The following is a 14,230-nucleotide window of genomic DNA, read 5'->3' on the forward strand; positions in this document are numbered from 1 at the left end:
TAGCTACTCTTAGATTTGAGAATTTAATTTAATATAGTGATAAGATATGTGTTTCTATTTTGTATATAATTATTTCTATATTTTACAAAAATCAATGTTTTTTAAAATAAAATGCCTAAATGCTAATGAAGAATTCGTAGCTACTCTTAGATTTGAGAATTTAATTTAATATAGTGATAAGATATGTGTTTCTATTTTGTATATAATTATTTCTATATTTTACAAAAATCAATGTTTTTTAAAATAAAATGCCTAAATGCTAATGAAGAATTCTTAGATAGTAAAGCTAAATAATACTTGTTATTGTATGCTAATTTAATATATAACTAATTTTATGTACCATGGCTAGAGAAGAATAACTATTTACTATCTATATATATATAATATTGATGAGAGCTAATACACTACTGGAGAAAAAGGTGTTATGGTTGGTTTCTAAAATAACTTTATTGCTATGAAACTATTTCTACTCTTTTATAGAGGAAATATGTTAAATTTTATATATCATTATTGAGAAAAATGTTTTTAAACAGTATAACTACTTAATAATTGTTTTAGAAATGTTTTAGATTTACTACATCTTATTAAACTTTTATTTTTCTACTTGTAAAAACATTTTAAAATAACATTGCAGAAAATAAAGATACGATTAATGTGAACAAAACTAATACATATAGTTTTTAGCATTCCTCGTTTTTATGGATTATAATCATTGCATTTGAAGTACATAGTCATTTTGGAATTTATTTTTTAAATTTTTATATTGCAAGAAAAAGTTTTTGATCATTACTACGTTTAGATGTCAGCTATAATTAAAATATATTATATTGATATCGCTAAAAGAAAGACTGAAATAAGAATTGTCGGAAAAACTTCAAGGTCGTCATTTGTAGTCAAAAATGTTGTGCAGTTGAACGAGTTGAACGAGTGCAGTTGAAATTTGTTATTTTCCTGAATTTTGAGGACTAACTTCACGCCAGTTTTATCTTTAGGAATATGTCCAAAATAAGGGTGGTCAAAAAAAATTAAAGGGTGGTCATTTGTGGTCAAACGAGTACAATATAAAAATTGGATTTTTATATATTTTTCGAAAAAATGCGAAGTTAGCCCCCGAATTTAATTTTTGGGATTGTGTCCAAAATAAGGGTGGTCAAAAAAAATTAAAGGGTGGTCATTTGTGGTCAAAAAGTGGTCAAACGAATACAAAATAAAAATTTGATTTTTATTTATTTTCATGAAAATGCGAAGTTAGCCCCCGAATTTAATTTTTAGGAATATGTCCAAAATAAGGGTGGTCAAAAAAAATTAAAGGGTGGTCATTTGTGGTCAAAAGGTGGTCAAACAAAAACAATATAAAAATTGGATTTTTATCTATTTTTTGAAAAAATGCGAAGTTAGCCTCCGAATTTAATTTTTGGGATTGTGTCCAAAATAAGGGAGGTCAAAAAAAATTAAAGGGTGGTCATTTGTGGTCAAAAAGTGGTCAAACAAAAACAATATAAAAATTGGATTTTTATCAATTTTTTGAAAAAATGCGAAGTTAGCCCCCGAATTTAATTTTTAAGATTATGTCCAAAATAAGGGTGGTAAAAAAAAAATTAAAGGGTGGTCATTTGTGGTCAAAAAGTGGTCAAACGAATACAATATAAAAATTGGATTTTTATATATTTTTCGAAAAAATGCGAAGTTAGCCCCCGAATTTAATTTTCAGGATTATGTCCAAAATAAGGGTGGTCAAAAAAAATTAAGGGGTGGTCATTTGTGGTCAAAAAGTGGTCAAACGAATACAATACAGAAATTGGATTTTTAAAGATTTTTCGAAAAAATGCGAAGTTAGCCTCCGAATTTAATTTTTGGGATTGTGTCCAAAATAAGGGTGGTCAAAAAAAATTAAAGGGTGGTCATTTGTGGTCAAAAAGTGGTCAAACGAATACAATATAAAAATTTGATTTTTATTCATTTGGCGTGAAAATGCGAAGTTAGCCCCCGAATTTAATTTTCAGGATTATGTCCAAAATAAGGGTGGTCAAAAAAATTTAAAGGGTGGTCATTTGTGGTCAAAAAGTGGTCAAACGAATACAATATAAAAATTGGATTTTTATATATTTTTCGAAAAAATGCGAAGTTAGCCTCCGAATTTAATTTTTGGGATTGTGTCCAAAATAAGGGTGGTCAAAAAAAATTAAAGGGTGGTCATTTGTGGTCAAAAAGTGGTCAAACGAATACAATATAAAAATTTGATTTTTATTCATTTGGCGTGAAAATGCGAAGTTAGCCCCCGAATTTAATTTTCAGGATTATGTCCAAAATAAGGGTGGTCAAAAAAATTTAAAGGGTGGTCATTTGTGGTCAAAAAATGGTCAAACGAATGCAGTTTGAATTTTTTATTTTCCTCATTTTCGGGGGCTATCTTCGCATAGCTCTCGAACAGTTCAACTCAAGACAGGGAAGGCTTCGTTTCATCCCATGATGCCATTCTATTTTTAAAACTTAATCTCCCCCCCCCCATTTCGCTTTTAACTGCATAGGTGTTTCGATGGTAGATATTTTTTTCTTCTTTCTTACCTCTTCTACCCTCCCTTTTTTTTATTCTCTCGTTTCTTATGTATCGTATTTGTTTATCCTTTTGTTTGGAAAAGTTAATTTTAGTCTCTTTGATTTATATCATTAAAATTGAAAATTGGGTACTTGCACTTCCTACACATGTGACCCACACATACGAATACCCACACATGTGACCTATGACGTCAGCGCCATCGGTTATAAGCAAAATGGCGTGTTAAAATTGTAGCTTAAGTTTCCCCACATAAGTTAGAATGTTAATTTAACGTGAAGTTAATTAAATACATAGCTTCATCGGATTTATTTTATCTATCGCGGTATCGCATCGAATTTCTTGGAATATAATTCTTTCTCGTCTACATCTTTTACTTAATTTAGATTTATTATTTGTTTATGCATTTTATTGTAACCTTCATATGTTTTTGTTTTGTGCAATCTTTGTGTGAGAATATAGGCTGTGTTACTTAAGAGGGCTTATTCGAAATAGAATGGAAAGAACAGTACAAATGCCACGTTTCAACAACCAATCAGAAATAAGACACCCATGCTACGTCACTTACAGGTATCCCATTATGAAAAATAAAACGTTAAGCAATAGTAGCTTGACTAATATTAAAATTTGCGGTTTTCGTAGAATGGCTTTTCTCACCCTAAATAACTATTCGAACATTCACCTACAACAGATATTAGTCAGTCTAAGCCTAAGCCTTCAAGACAAAAATAATGCCCTCCAAGAAAAAATTAAAGTTTTGGTGCAAATTCGTACAACAGAGAAACTGAAATATTTTCTTCTTTCTGCAATTTTATAAATATGAAACTCGTTGCAAGCGTAACTTAAATAAACTTGTTTTCACTTTTAGTTAGTATTATCCTTCGAGAAAGGTTGGACGTGCAGAGAATAAGTATGTAAAAAAATCTATTTATTAAAAACCCAAAATAATAATCTTACTACCGCGGAAGATGGACAACTTATTGAACTATCTTCAGATTTAGCATTAAAATCGCAACTCAATTTAAGGAACATATTTTAGATCTGGATAAAAGCTAGAAAATAATGCCTCCATCTTTATGCAAAAAACAATTAAGATTTTATTGCTTTTTTCTTCAAATTATTTGTGTGAAACTACATTTTTGGTTTATTAAAACAAAACACCGAAATCGATTTAATCTTTGCGTGTTGCTGTAACGAGTTTGGCAGCTAGAATTGACATGTTAGTTAGCAACAAACAACAACATTCACATTAAGTTCATTTATTTGTTTTTCGAATGTTTAGTCTTTCCTTCTTATTTATTTCTCATTTAATTGTATACTTTTTCTATCTTCACATGGTTACATAATTCGGTTTCACTATTTTGTTATGAGAGTAGCAAAATTAATATTTTATTAGAATTAATATAAATTTCATTTATATTTAAATAGATTTCGCCTCAAAACATTTTTCGTTGTAGACATGTAAATGATCAAGAGCAAGAAAATTTAAGTGCCACAATTTGTATTACATTAGGTATTATTTTATGTGAAAATCATGCCAATAGTCCAAATTACCAATCTTATGACCAAATTACCGATCCTTCAGCTAAATCGTTATGAGAAACACTGATCTAGGCTATGAATAGAATTACTTAAATTGTATTATTGGAATCTTTTACATTGAAAATTTAAAAAAAAAGAAAAAAAATCTACTTTAAAATCAGGGTTGGGTTTTTGACGTCAAAAAGTGGTTTTTGACATGACAAGGGTATAATACTGGTTTAAACCGTCAAAAATGTCAAAAACTAAAGTTTGCCAAAAAAATATATAAACTTCAAAACTACCAACATTTGCCATGCATTATATTGAAATTTAATTATACTATAGGTAATCAACAGGTTTTAAAATATTTTTTTAATTAAAATTAAGGTAAAATAACAGATTTAAAATCTCAGTAATTTATATTCAAATGCATGTGCAGAAAAATTTTGCACAAAATTTTTTTAAATATTTATATTTTGAAAAAAAAAATTTTTTTTTTTTGATACTTAAGAAAATTAAAAGTTTATTACTATGCATTTTTGACATATAAGGAACATATAACTAATATTTATAAGGAACTTACAAGTTATGTTGTATAAATACAAACTTGATACAAGTGTATGAAAAAATTTTTTAATGTTATACCGAATATCTTTATTATCCAGTATGTTAATTTGAATTTAAAAGTAGTTATATTTGTGAATAATGATAAATATAATTCATATTGTTTATTATATTTATTTATAATTATTACACTTATCATTTTAAAACAATTTTTACCTCTTAATTGTTTCCCCCACTTGTATTAAGAATACAAATAATGCATATCTTGAAAGCAGGAAGTAATTATTCAACAGCTGAATATTTAGATATTCAACAAAACTATGTATATAGTATTCAGCAAAATGAAATTCACAAGTATTTGGATAAACTAAATTTTCAGCATAGTAAATGAATAGGCTGAATATACTGTAAATCGACACTAACTACTCTGTGTATTTAACAGAAAGCACTTAAATTTGTATTGTCTTATGTTAAAAAGATTATTAAGAAGATTTAAATAAATATTAAAAAGATTTTTCTTTAAAAGATGTCTAATGTGCAAAACTGCTAATGTTTATCTTTAAAAATGTCTAATTTTTAGTATAATCTATACTATACACTAAATTTGGTTATAAATGAATTTCTTAATAATATCACTGCAGATTTTCAATAACACATGAAAATGAATACATAATATTACAAAAGATGTGAGCTTTCAAAAGTACAAGATTTTGGTTACTATTCAAAATATAAGTGTTTCTTCAAAATTTTAAATTTATTTTTTCTAGAACATATTTAGAAACACTATCCTTTATAAAAAAATATATAAATTTTATGTATTAATTAAATTTCACATATGAATATAGGTTTTTGACATTTTTGACAGTGAGGTTTTTGACGTGACGGTTTAAACCATGGTTTAAACTGTCAGAAACTGTCACATGTCAAAAACCTGCCAACCCTGGTTAAAATGTGTAACCTTATCGTATGCGTTGACCTTATTATTATTAAATTAGTATATTATATTAAAATGATATATTCTGAGCTATGAAAAATTTGAACTAGCCTGTTAAGCGGGAATATAATATTTTTTTTTTCAATTGAAATTGTTTACAGTTAATGTTTTTGACTTATTTTTGTTGACTCTTCGGAAAACTAGGTCCTTCCTTAGAATAACCGCCCTAGAAACATCGCGATGACCTTGGTAAAATCGTAACCGCGTCCCTGAATAAACATCCATGTTTATACAATCGCCAAGTTAATTTTTACTTAACGTTTCCGTTAATGGAGTAGATAATTTTCGTTGAGTATGGTGCAACAATATGACATCATGAATAAGTATTGTGGAATTCTGCGTTTAAATGTTGACTCGTTTTTAATAAATCTAATGTGTAGCTATCCCCATTGCGTTCGTATAATCGATTTGTTTTTTAAATGTATTAGCAATTTTTAACTTAACAATTAAAATTATTAAAACTCTTACGAAATTATTTATTTTTCATCTCCCTGTTATATATTTGAGTTAAACAAGTTAACGATTATAACGAGATTTAGTACTTCCAGTTCTCAAGAGAATTTGCGAGGAGCATTACGTAGATGAGCGTACTAAATCTCTCAAATTTTGGTCAGTTCTTTAGTGTATCTGTGGTACAATCGGAATTGTGTGCGCCTCTGTAATAATAGTAATATACTAAAATATAACCATAGTATGATATTATTTCTACCATAAGTAAGAACCTTATAATTAATTAGTGAAACGAAGCTTTAATTCTTAAAAAAAAATAATAATAAATAAATATCAAGCAAATATTTCCCGAAAAAATTAGTATTTATGTTTGAGCCATCCAAATTGCATCGTTTTGACCGTTTGTAAACGCTGAGTATATCAAAAAGTGATTTTTTCTTTTATGATTATAATGTAGAGTTGAGACATTATGTCGTTAAACTTAGTGGTTTTTAAAACTTTACGTAAAATTTAAACGCTCATTAAAATTATAAAATTCATTTCATACGCTGCTACGTTTGAAAACATTATTCGTAGTACTCGTTTTATTCAGAACTCTCTTTTAAAATTAAAAATCTTAATTATTATTCAAAGTTATGAGTAAACATGATACACAGCATTTCAAGCTTATTTAACGATAATCATGATTGGAAAATTTTGCAGTTTTTCTTTTTTGATGACTATAAAAATCCCCTATGTGTAAAATATTTAGTACATTATGCAGATCTACTGGTTTTTTTCCTATCCATGTTGGCAGCTACGCATATTTATAATGTTTAAAAAAAAGTGTTTTTTTTTTTTTTTCCCTTTTAATTTTTTAAGCTTAGCGATATAATTTAAATATGAAATCAGTGTTCTCTAAAAATCTATTCTTTCACTTTCTTTGTAAAAAAAAAAAAGAAAAGAAAAGAAAAACTTAGTTTTTCGTTGTCGAATGCAATGCAATCAGGCTTAAATTCTATTTTGTTATGGGAGTTTCTCGGAGAAATCGAATCTATACGATCACGGAGGGGAGAGTGCAGTTGTGGATCAGAGTCACGTGACGTTCTTCACCCAGTTGGCCTTCTGGCAGATCAGCTTCCGCGTTAGAAAAAGATTTTCGTTCGTGCGGGCGACCTTGTGGAGATCTCGTTCCACGTACTGCCTGAAAGTCCAGCTGGTAATAGTAGCCCCTGTCTGGTCTCTTCTATCTTCTCACCTCTCTCTCTGTTTGAAGGCCAAGAGCGGCATCACACCTCTTATTTTATTTACCTGTGTTTGCTATTATGCGATTGCGTCACTCTCGGATTGTTCCTTTTTTTTTTTAACGGATTGCTTTTTTATTTTATTTTTTCTCCACGCATAATTTCACTACCCCTACAACTTGCTAGTGAATGAAGTGTGACGGATTGTTGAGCTTGGTTTTTGGATGATATGAATGTAGTTAGTTTATGGTGTGGTGTGTCTAATCTTTATTTTTTATTTTAAAAAAAAAGGTTGTAAAAAGCGTTTTTTATTATTTTTATTTAGCTTTTTTAATGTTTGTAGCTCTTTTTTAATGTTTTATGGATTTAATTTTAATAAATCAGAAATGGAGATTATAATTTTTATTTTATAATTTTTTAATTACTCATTTTTTATTAACATTTTTATTTCCTATTCAAGATGAATATATATATATATTTATATATATAATCTAGCACATTGAAGGTAAAAAGAATAAAAAGAAAAACGAAGAAAATTAATAAATTTTATTTACTGCTCATAAGCTGTAATCATATAAAACTCATAAGTAAAAAATATCGAGAAAACATGGAAAATAATAAAGATTAATGACAAGAAAAGAAGAAAAATATTTAATATTTTTAAAAATATGTGATACCTTTTGATACTGTTGCATTAAATTTATTGGTATAATAAATTACATACCGAGAATTGATTTTGTTCTATGGAAAAACTTGCAGGTTAAATATGATTTTAGAGGATATTTCTGCATCGTGATCTGCCACGCTAACTACAATCGCCAAGGCGCCAAATTAAAAAAATTTAAAAATAAAGGAGAAAAAAATGTCGATGGTGGCTATGAGTTATACCCTTCGAGTTGGTCCCTTTCTGTGTTTATTTTAATTTCTCGCGGGCCACTGCCCCTGAAGTTATCAAAACTTGGCGGTCATTCTGCCACAGACAAAAATCTCCTCTGATTTTATACATGCTGGAATATCATGTCAAAAATATTTATATTTTTTTTACCCTTTCACGCAGAATTTTTATTAAATATAGTTTTAATACTCTTTTCATTATTTCGTATTAATTTAGGATAAAATAAATGAAAAATATTATATTTAGCAGTGTAAATATTTAAGGTTAAATACAGAGTGAAACATCGTTGTTTTTTTTCTGCGTGAAAGGTAAAATTTTTTAAACGCGACTCACTACCATAAAAATAATTTTTCAAATTTGCACTTATTTTGATCAAACAGTTATTCATCATTAAAATTTCTTTAATTTATAATAAAATCAATTATTAATAAATTTTTGAATATTTTATTTCCAATGGCAGAGAACTTGACATAAAGGGAAAAAAAGGACATGAACAAAAACAAAGAAAAAGTCATTGTCTCATTCGGCCTCGAGCCTCCCAATAACGCTGGACCAAGGAACTCCCACGGAGCGCTCTGCAGTGATGACCATCCATGATGACGTGATCCACACAGAAATAACAAAAAGGGTTCGGGAGGACGCCATAAATTTTTGAATATGAAGGGAGGGAAAAAAAATTTCCGACTACTTTACAGGGAGGGATTTTATATTGTAATTCAACTAAAATTCCGATCATCTATCCGATTTTTTTAATAACTATTAGACAATTTTTTTAACTTGTGATTTGCAGCATCTGAAAAAATTTATAAAAGAGACAATGGTGTCCTCACCTGCGCCAAAGGGTTAAAAAGTTTCAAAACTTGTCTTACTTTTGTTTTCAGATTATTTTTCCTTCATTTAAATTAATGCAATTTTGTAACTATTTCGTAATTATTTTTGTTGTGTTGAAAAAAATAGATTATTTCATAACAATTTCCTAAGCAGATTAACAAGAACTGTTCATTTATGTCTCAAGGTGCATAGCGTTTTTAAAAACTGCTTTAAAGGTGCTTTTTTTTTTAAATTTCCGTTTTATTTCCGTTTCTTTGGGTATTTGTAAAAAGTGCTTAATTTTCTTTGCTTGAATCATTTCAAATTTTGAAGGTATTAAAATCGAACTTTTTCATTGATTACCAAATACGATTCTCTGCAAAATTATAGGAAAATTTTTTTAATACTTTTTTCGAATGCGGAATATGAAAGTACTAATTTAAATGCTCATATCTTGTTCAATTTTTTAACAAACTTTTTTTTTTTAAATTTTAAAATAATAATTTTATTTATTAACACTAGAAAGACTGAAACTTAGTACAGTAGGGAACCGATTATCCGGAATGATCGGGACCATCGCTATTCCGGATAACTGATTTTTCCGGTTTTCTGCATCGCTACAAAAAGCAGTTTTTCTAATTGTTAAACCAAACTGAAAAAAAAAAAAATTTGGATATAATCTTAAAAAGAAGAAAAAACGATGAAGTAATACACTAATGATTATTTCCAAAATGATGGTAAGGTAAACATCTTTCAAAAAAGAAAGAAAAATCCTAAAATCTTATGAGGAGAAGAAAAAAAATTTTAAAAAATGGCGGGAAAATTTATCGAATTTCGTTCCGGTTTTTTGGTTTTCCGGTTTTCTGATTTCCGGATAACGGGTTCTGTACTGTATATACCTATATTGCCCAAAAGCAGTCAAAATGACTGCATTGTGAAAGAATAACTATTATGTAAAGAAATTTGCTTAAAATTAATTTTTAATATTTTTTTAATATTATTTACAGTTGTATAACAAGTTATTAGTAAATATTAACAATAAAAAAATTTACTTCACTTGGAAAGAAAATATTAATTTAGGCAATATTATTTGTACATTTTTCTTCTTCTTTTCCTTTCGACTTTCTTTAGGCAACCTGGTGTTAAAAATTGCTCCATTTTTTTTAAATAATTTCATTGAATATTTTTAAGTTTCAGCAAAAAAAAATTATTTTTATTTTAATAAAATTGTCCGAATTTCCATTAATAATATTCAAGCTAGCCTTATTAAATTTTATGCAATCGTTGCATATGGCAGCCAAAGTAACCGAATCAAGTTACAAGTTTATAGCTATACTTTCTGACATCGGCTATTCAAAAACACTTTTTTTTTTGCTCGTCATTTATTTCCAGTCCATCAAACCTCTGAAAACTTTATTGATGGGTATGAGAAATCGCATGGCCTAAACACCTTTATTGTTATAAAATAATAAGCGTTTTTTGAGAAATTTAAGAAACAAAGTGTTAAAAACTTAATGTCTCATCCATTAGTGTAGGGTTATGTATGTGTGAAAAAGTTTAAACAAGAAAAAAAACCTGCATACCTTAATTAGATATTTTTTAATATAAAAAAATGCTTGAAAGGTGCTTATATTTTGCTAAACAATTTGGCTATGCACCCTGTTTAGCAGATTGTTTATTTATACTTAAAAATTTGATTAATTAATGGGTTAATAATTTATCTTTTCAGGATGAATTCCATCCATTCATTGAGGCACTCCTGCCTCATGTTAAAGCCTTCTCTTACACATGGTTCAATTTACAAGCTGCAAAACGCAAATACTTTAAGAAACATGAGAAGAGGATGAGTTTAGAGGAGGAAAGGAGATGTAAAGAGGAGCTTCAGGTATTGCTTCATTATTTCTCTTAATATAAATTCAGTAATGTCTGCTAATGTAATATGTCTATTATCAAGAAAACATTAATTGCTGCACATTGTTAGAATCTTGGGCATAAATTCAATTGCGACAATGCCGAAACTATTTCCATCCCAGTCGCATCTTGATGCCCTGGAATATTGTTTTATTCATATGAATGCTGATTCCCTTGTCAACCACATTAGCACCTTTCCACCTCTTCATGGCGCGTGGAAATGCATTTTACCCTGATTTGTACCCTTTCGGCCACTGTGTTTTTTCTCGTTCTGTTTTCCACCTTTTTTCTCCCTCAGTTACTGTGGTTATTCTGGTTTTGTTTTTAATCTTTGTTTTTCCATTTTTTGTTGGCAACTTCAAGTTTTTTTTTAAAATTTCGAATGACTTTTTTTTTTTTGCATTCCCGTGTTCTTGAAAAAGGCATCTATTTTTTAAGCACTTAAAACATGCAGACTGTTATTTGCTGTTTGTATATTTTTTAAGCGAATGAAGCTTTTAGTTAGGTAATATCAGTGGTCGGAAGTAGCCCACTATGAGCAACAAAACTACTGTAGTCGATACTTTTTTCTGTAGTTTGTAGCGTAGTGCGTTACTTCTTCAAACAAGTAGTGTCTGTTCTGCATTATAAAAAACACTAACTAAAACTTGTAGGAGTTTCAACATATACTTTTAGTACAGTGTTTTATGTATCAAATCGCATAAAAATATAAGAAAAAAATGAAGTTTGGTTTTGAAAATTTTCTTAGTTGGGTTTCGGTTTAAATACAGAAGTGAATATTTTAATAGATTTTGTTGTAAATTATTTTTCAAGTGTTAATCTGTACTGTAAAATGGAAATTTGTAATGAAGTCATTCCAAATTTTTAATTTAAATTTGTGATTAAATTCTTAGCACATAAAGTACTTCCTCTTCATAAAAACCCATGTTAAAATTGAATATGCAAAGTAAAGCACTCCCACTAAAGCCAGTTGTCAGCCTAAGGTCGTGAAGGTTAAGGCTCCACTATTTTTAAACCGACGACCGACATGAATATGACAATCCAGTCAGCATTGCTTGATCAGAACTTGTGGCCATAATGTACAATTAGCAAAAAAAAGAAAAAAAAACGAACCACTCTGAATAACTTTTGATCTAATGATTGGTTCTTAACGTTCTACTCATTTTCAATGGTTCAAGAGGGTGACTCAGACATGCTTATTAATTAGTGTTGACGATATTTTAAGTTACGAAATCAGAAATAAAAACGCACTTTCTCTCGGTAAAATCCCCCCCCCCCCCAGCGAATTCGGATTTCTGATCCCCATAATACAGCCGCAATCTGGAAAATATGGTCCCCTTAGTTTGGTCAGGCGAGTGATCCAAAAGTTTAATCCCTTAATGTTAATTTTACTTTTTGCATATTGCGCTATATCCCGAGAACCCTTTAAGCGAATTAAAAAATTTTTGCAAGCAATTATGAAATTTGTTTATCCAAAGATAATTTCAAGCTAAAAATAATTTGTAGCGAATGTTTATAATTTTTTTATTATTTTATTTAATAATGGTCGAACAAATTTTGAAGCGTAAGGAATATAAATTTTTGCATCATTTTAAGGAATATAATTTAACATGGCAAAATACATTATTTGTGCAATATCGAGTGAATAGTTCCTGAAACATTGAATTTCAATGAGTCAGATATTTGAATTTTCGTGAAGATCCAATCATCAGATCAAAAGCTATTTAGGTTGGTCCGTTTTTTTGCACACTGTACACTTCTATGGTCGTGCACTATAATTTTCTCAATAAGGCACACACTGCCTTTATTTCACAGTTATGCTACTACTATCTGAAGCTGTCGATTTTTCTAGTGCCACCTGAGATCGAACCCTGACTCGCCATAATTTCAGCTTAGTTCTCTAATTACTATATTCTTGGAGCTCAAATAACAGTCTACTGTGTACGAAGGACAACCATTTAAATCAAAAAGTTCTCAAATAACTATCATGGGAACATTTTAGAGTAAAATGTTTTTAAAAAAGAAATGTGATTTATTATTTATAATTAAATGTAATTAATTAATTAATGATAATTAATAATGCTTAATTAGTGATAGTTAATGACAATTATTTAATAATTTTACTTAATTATAAGTAATTAATTATTGTATTTTGATAATTATGACTACTTTAAAATGTTTTGTTGTATCTTTTTAGAATGAAAGAACGGAAGTGAAACAGAAATGGGCATCTCGGTTGCTAGGTAAATTAAGGAAAGACATTACGCAGGAGTGTAGGGAAGATTTTGTTTTAGGAATAACGGGGAAGAAGCGTGTCAGTTGTGTTCTAAGTAATCCTGATCAAAAGGGTAAAATGAGAAGGATAGACTGCTTAAGACAAGCAGATAAGGTAATACTCAAAACAATTAATATTTTGTGATTAAAAAAGGGTTTTAATAATATTTATAATTTGTGCTGTTTTATTATTTCTTATCAATAACTAAGCTCTGAATTACAATGGAACTTCTTAGTAGTTTTAGGTTATTTGTTTCAGATTAAGATGTCGTAAAGAAATATGAGATTTCTAGTGATTTTAAAATTTACCATTATTTTTTTAAAAAAATACCTTTTATTTAAAAATGCACCTGTAAATGTATTTTTCTCATAATTTTCAGTTTAAAACATTAAAAAAAACTTGTCTATCAATTAATGCTTTTTTTTTTTTTAAAGTTAAGTTTTTTTTTGTAAAGAAAATTTATACACAGATTATCTTTCAGCTCTCCTTTAATTATTTTTCCAAAGGCTTTTTTTTTGTTGTTGTTATTTTGATAATGAGTTTGAATTACATTGTAAGATATACTAGTAAAATTGTAAAAGAGGGTAATTTAAAAATTGAGGATCAAATTCAGATATTACATGGTGTTACACATTTTCATAAATTTTAACAGTAGTAAATGAGTGCCCTTTTCTGTGAGGAAGCACTGTGAAAATTTTTATTCCAAGGGCTAACTTTGAGGAAATAACAGTGCATTATAAACAACGAAATAAGATTTTTTTTTTAATGAATGTTTTCAATTACATTTAGAAAACAAGTTAAGAAAAAGAAAAGTTAAGATAATGTATTCAAAAGTATTTTTAAAAAATATATAACACCTTGAAAACATTTAAAGGTATAAATCTAAAAATTCGAAAGCATCATGTGCGTCGGATTCAATAACATTAATAGTGCCGTCCCATGAATATATCACTCCGTGATGGATTCAACTTCATCTTGATCTGCTGTCCCACAATAAAGTAGTCTTCATTCCAAATAATTCAAAATGTTACAC

The 14,230-nt window shown here is 28.5% G+C and overlaps 1 protein-coding gene across 26 annotated transcripts in view; it reads left to right on the forward strand.

Annotated features, from left to right (window-relative positions):
- LOC107451236 (nuclear factor 1 X-type) overlaps window positions 1-14,230 on the forward strand; it is a 92,905-nt gene that overhangs the window by 46,506 nt on the left and 32,169 nt on the right. For all 26 annotated transcript variants that reach the window (XM_043043062.3, XM_043043064.3, XM_043043070.3 and 23 more), the window contains 2 exons: window positions 10,741-10,896; window positions 13,120-13,311. In XM_043043062.3, coding sequence (XP_042898996.1) covers window positions 10,741-10,896; window positions 13,120-13,311 — 348 coding nt within the window. The remainder of the gene's footprint in view (window positions 1-10,740; window positions 10,897-13,119; window positions 13,312-14,230) is intronic.

The sequence above is a fragment of the Parasteatoda tepidariorum genome, chromosome 9 (assembly GCF_982258835.1).
Source record: "Parasteatoda tepidariorum strain Cologne lab strain chromosome 9, Ptep-v5.0, whole genome shotgun sequence".
NCBI lineage: Eukaryota > Metazoa > Arthropoda > Arachnida > Araneae > Theridiidae > Parasteatoda > Parasteatoda tepidariorum.